Source organism: Fragaria vesca, linkage group LG3 (genome assembly GCF_000184155.1).
Source record: "Fragaria vesca subsp. vesca linkage group LG3, FraVesHawaii_1.0, whole genome shotgun sequence".
Classification (NCBI taxonomy): Eukaryota; Viridiplantae; Streptophyta; class Magnoliopsida; order Rosales; family Rosaceae; genus Fragaria; species Fragaria vesca.
This window is the reverse complement of record NC_020493.1, coordinates 1625184-1630696: the sequence shown is the minus strand read 5'-3', so window position 1 is coordinate 1630696 and position 5513 is coordinate 1625184. Positions and strand designations below refer to the sequence as shown.

Sequence of the window (5513 nt, the reverse complement as noted above, 5' to 3'; positions counted from 1 at the left end):
AACCCGACCCGTTACTTTGTTTATAAATACAAATTTGGTTTCCCGCTAGCTCAGTGCTGCTTTGTTTTGCTTCAGACAAAGCCAGAGCTCTGAATCTGATCCTTTGAGAAATGCGTCTCTCTCTCCGACACCGATTCACTCGCGAAGATCAAGTCGCGCTTCATGGATTCCTGCTCGAAGTTCAAGTCCGATGATTCTGAGGTAGTTCGATTTTAAAAATCGACTTGAAACTAGGAAGCTCTGGTTTTGTCATTTGGTTTTGTCATTTCGTAGATCTAGGTTTTATTTTTAAGATATTTTCGTGCAGGGACTGAAGCTTCTGTTGGATGCTCCTAATCCACCACAGAATCAGGTCCGGTAACATTTCAATTTCAATTTCAATTTCAATTTCAATTAGAAGCTATTAGCATCTGTTTATTTGATCAAAAACACGAGGATATGATATTTGATGCGTAATTTGCTAGTTCCTCTAGTGTTCAGCATCTTCAATTAGATGATAATTTGCTAGTTGAATTACCTTGCAATTTGACAGATAACGAGTAGATTCTAATGTCTGTGAGAAAATTAAGATTTAAGTTATGCAGAATTGTTAAAATGTTGTACTTAGATTATTGTGTGTTTCCATCAACGAATTTATATATGTTGCCTAATGAATCAGGCAACACGAGTAGAGCTTAATTTGATCATATTTTGGTAGTTGTAGTAGTGTTGAGAGTCTTGTTTGGTTAAAATACGATAAAATGATATGATATATCTAACCATTTGCTGATTTGTTCATTGACTAATGTTTAGTTGAACACTATTGATTTTGATTAGGTACAACCTATATGTGTCATTTACGTAAAAATTTCTATAGCGTGGTTTAGTGTATTGAGAACAGAAATTTAGGTGTTGCTGATCACTGTTCTGTTAGGTTCTTGCCTAGACAATGCTTACATTATGGTTTTTGACTCTATATAAGGAATTGAATAGAGGCAACCACATCATTTCCTTAAGGTTAGATTCTCTCTATGAATTTGCATCGAGTTTGCTGTCTTTGGAATGTTTGCAGACAGTGCAATTCTTATCGGAGAGATGGCAGTGAATCCTATTTGAGAATGATGCGAGAACAAGCTTTCAAAGGCTCTTCTGCTACCCTGGTTTTAGATCTAGCTGTTGATAAGAGGATGGGTGTGAGACATAATGTCTTGCTAGTGGAGTTGCTTGAGTCCAAGATTGTAGATATTTCAACATTTGATCTTTACACGTGAATGTAGTGGTGTTGTACATAATGAGGTCCAGTTTGTGTCTTAATGCAATCACAACTTGAGTTCAATTTACAGCGATTTTTACTGGCTTAGAACTAGAAGACTATAGTACCTTATGATTCTTAAAAAATAACTTCATATTAATTCTATTGTTGATCAATAATTGTGGATTGCGGTTTAATGACAATCCCTCCAAGTACATTATACATGTTCATTTGTGCATGGACAATGTTATTGCTCCCATTTAGTTTGGCTCAGAACTTCTAGAATTTCATATTAGTTTGAACTTGGATGAGACCATCATTTAGGATCCATTTGATAACTTGTCTGCTTTGTGAGTTTGCTTTTGGTTTAGGGAGATGGAGAAGAGAAGAGATTTAAGGGAGAAAACCTAGTGATACATAGAATCAGTCAAAATACAAAGCGTTAGGACTTAAATGGCTTTTAGTTTTTTTTTTTTCTTTTCTTTTTGCTAATGTCTTAAAATTCTGCAGAGAATACTTGCATTTCCTGTTCGTTCAAGTGCTCAGGTTATGTTGATGAACACTCTACAGGGGTTATTGATCCCGGGCATCCCACAATGGTATTCATTTTTTATCTAACTTATATAAGCTCAGATTATGTCCTTCCATAGCTTATATAAGCTGTCTTAGCAAACTTAATTTTGTCATACCAGCTGTCTTTTCATTGTGTGTTACACATTTTGAAAGCTTACCTTTTATTTTTCTTTTTGTTTACAGGAATGTTGAACATCCAGCCGCAGTTGCTCAGTATATTGACCATAATCTCTTTCTTTTTCTTGCTATCTTTTCAGTGTTTATAAATTGGGAATACTTACTCTTTGTGTTCTTTCTTATTGCAGGAATCCTGAACACACTCAGTAACGTCGATGATGGATTTTTTTCTTGACATTTGTTTACTTTTGATATCTATTTACTTTATTTACTTCCGATTTTCTGTGGCTTGATTTGTTTTTGTTTTCTCAGGCCAATTGATATCTCTGGAAGCAGTGGAAGAAGAGTTAATGATGGTGGTGAGTTTGTGGTCGTTCCTATCGTCCTCCTTGCCCACTGCACACATATGCTTGGCCTCAAGCGATCACAGGTTGGATTTTTTTCCAAAATTGATTTTGTCAAGACATCTACTGTTGATTTCTGTAATTATCACTTTCTGTTTGTTGAGTTGCCAGTGATACCAGATGATGCTCCCCACTTTGAGTATCACCATGGCAGGACAAAGTCAGCTTTGTTCTGATCAAATGGAGCAATCACAGGTTCTGTTAATTTCTCTTTTGTCATAGTGGCATGTAATAGCTGCCGTCTGGTCAGTATAGAACACGTTTTTGGGATAAAGTTGGGTCATGTTGGAACGTATATGAATTGGTGAATGATGAAATTTGTAATTTATAATCGTTAAAATTGATGCAGGATCGGATTCTGAAGACTGATCCAAGGAAAGCAGAAAATGCCACTTCAACAAAATAAGATGAGGAAGATGAAGAGTTGCATTTTTATGCGACTTTGTTTTGTACATATGTTAAACATTGTGGTAGTGTCAGTGTCTTAGACATGACTTGGTAGCTAATAATCCAGAATTGCAATTCAGGTTTGGATATAAGGCTGTGTAGGTTTCATGAATTTGAATTCTGGGTTATATTGACATGGCTTGATTGCAAGTTAGTAAATGACCAAATTGCTCTGCTTTTGTTATATACTCACCGTGAAGTTTGATGCCTGAGCTCTATTTCATCTTTGGCCCTTGAATTCTGATCATAATGCATTTCATTTCTTGCTTCTTGCTGGTGGTAGTTGGACATGGAACCATCAACCATGTATACAATATAGTATGACATGATCACAAAGTAGCGAAGTAAAATCATGTTTCACTTCTTCCGGGGAGAGTCAGAATGGGTCATAACATTAGCTTTATTAGCTAATGGGTCATCAACTAGATTGCAGTGTTCTTCCGATCCGGATTTATTAGCTTTTGTTATATATACAGGTATTATTTTTGTGATATCTCATGACATTTGCAAAATCATTATCTCTCACAGAAATTACAAATTATTAAAGTAGCAACAACTGAAGTAACTAATTACCTGAAACTTATTTTATGAACTCAAACCTAAACTCAGCCGATCAATTACTTGCATGGTATGCACAGCACAATGATACAATAACTATGCTGATATATATAGTGCTTCTTGGCTACAAACGTCCGCACCAATGGTTTTGGTGCGGATTTTTATTTTTGCACCACTTTTCGATTGAATTTCCTCATCTCCACCGTATAGTATTTAGATAATATTGTGTAGATCATCTCTGTAAAATTTCAGCCAATTTGGTAATCGTTAAGGCCCTTAAACTTGAAAAACAAATGAACGGACTGAAATCTGCCAAACATGAACTGTTCATGTTATAACAGAAAGACGCAATTTTGAGGGCCTTAACGATTACCAAATTAGCTGAAATTTTGCAGAGATGATCTACACAATATTATCTAGATACTAGACGCTGGAGATGAGGAAACTCAGATGAGGAAACTCGATTAAAAAGTGGTGCAAAAATGAAAATCCGCACCAAAACCATTGGTGCGGACGTTTGTAGCTGAGAAAAATCCTATATATATATATATACACACACACACACACACACACACACACACACATCGAAAAAGATATGAAGCGGACGTCTGCACTGAAGAAAAAGTGCGGACGTCCCTCCATTCTCTTCTGTCCGGCGCGCCTCCACCCGAGCAGACATTAGAGGCTTCCCCGATCTTTCTAGCGAGTTCGCCGAATTCCAGTTTGCCGGCGAAATCAACCTTGTCTGAAGTTTTTGGTGGAGGTTGCTGCCAAGACCTTCAAATCGATCTCGCCGGTAAGAGAAAGTGATCGGAGATGCCGCTGGGATGTCTCCGGTGTCCGCTCGGGTGGAGGAGCGCCGTCATCAGCACCGGACGGAGGAGAACGGAGGGACGTCCGCACTTGTTCTTCGATGCGGACGTCCGCTCCACAGCGGGCCTCTATATATATTTTGCATCATAATCCTAATTTCGCTTCCATAATCTGCAAAGTAGCGTAATAGTTACTATACCAGCAGCAGATATCATGAGCAGCGGAGGAGTCCATCGTCGTCTTGAGCTTGAGCTAGCCGGATTTTGAAAGGTTTACACCTTGGCCTAAGCTTGAGCCCTCCGATATTGATATTGAAGGGCTTGCACCTTGGTCTCCGGACAAACGGCATTGAATATTGGCACACTGGGCAAAAGTGAGTAGTCTCCAGCCAACTAACAATGCAATCTGCATGATAAACATGCGACCAAGGTAGTCGCGTAATGATATGTCGGTGATCAAGGTCCTTCAAGCAAATAAGGCATGAAGGCGTCCGTGTAACAATAGCTTCATCCAAACTATCAAGTCTCACTTCTCCAAACCGTGAATGCATGGCTGGTTTAGTCGCAGGAAATAGTCCGCCGCTGTCCACATAGGTGATGTCCAGAATATCAACCATGATGGGCAGCTTGGGGACGGCAACATCAACGACCTTAAATATTTCTTCAATAATAGGTGGTTGCACAAGTTCAGGAACATCCATGTCTGAAAGATACCTAACCATCAACCCTGTATACGCATCCCTTCGAGATAAGAGCTTGATATCATCAAGTTTGACAACTAGCTTGCTCTATGTGGGATCCATTGCAGATTGAAATTCCTGCAATTTATCAAAAGAGAAAATGAAAGCAAAAGAGGATGAAAATTTTTTCAGTGTTTGCTCTTTTAGGCATCGATGTATTTCTTTTCCCTAATTTCAGCTTACCAGATCGACTTATTGATCGACAAGGGTACTTTTGTTGCTCTGATGAAGATGGTTGGTTTGATGAAGATGAAGATGAAGATGAAGACTAACACAAGTTAAATAAAAAAGAAGAAAAATAGGGTTGACAAGATTAAACTAAGAAAGTGAGAAAAGAAAAATAATTTTTGTAATTAAGAAAAAATGAAAATATAAAAGACATAACTAATGCTTTGATGACGTGGATATGCCACGTATGCTGTTACCTAAGATGAGTTCTAAGGTGGTTCACCTAGCATTACTCCATTCAAAAGTGCACTACGATTTTTGAGTTGGAAAGATAGATGAGCAATTATGTTATCACACAATTACTTTTTTCTCGATGTAATACTATTCAGTTTTGCCCCGTCTAATTGCAATTTCTGGCTATGCCAGTGGATCTGGAGATAGATAATGTTGACAAAGATATGGA

The 5513-nt window shown here is 37.9% G+C and overlaps 1 protein-coding gene across 1 annotated transcript; it reads right to left on the bottom strand.

The window, feature by feature from the left end:
* Positions 1 to 4354: 4354 nt before the first annotated feature.
* On the bottom strand, positions 4355 to 4843 carry LOC101297817. The gene has a single exon (XM_004295300.1). It carries the CDS (start codon positions 4841 to 4843, stop codon positions 4355 to 4357), a length of 489 nt encoding a protein of 162 aa, XP_004295348.1.
* Positions 4844 to 5513: the final 670 nt, after the last annotated feature.

Coding starts and splice junctions, on each gene's coding strand:
- LOC101297817 (XM_004295300.1), bottom strand. CDS start 4,843: ATGGATGTTCCTGAACTTGTGCAACCACCTATTATTGAAGAAATATTT.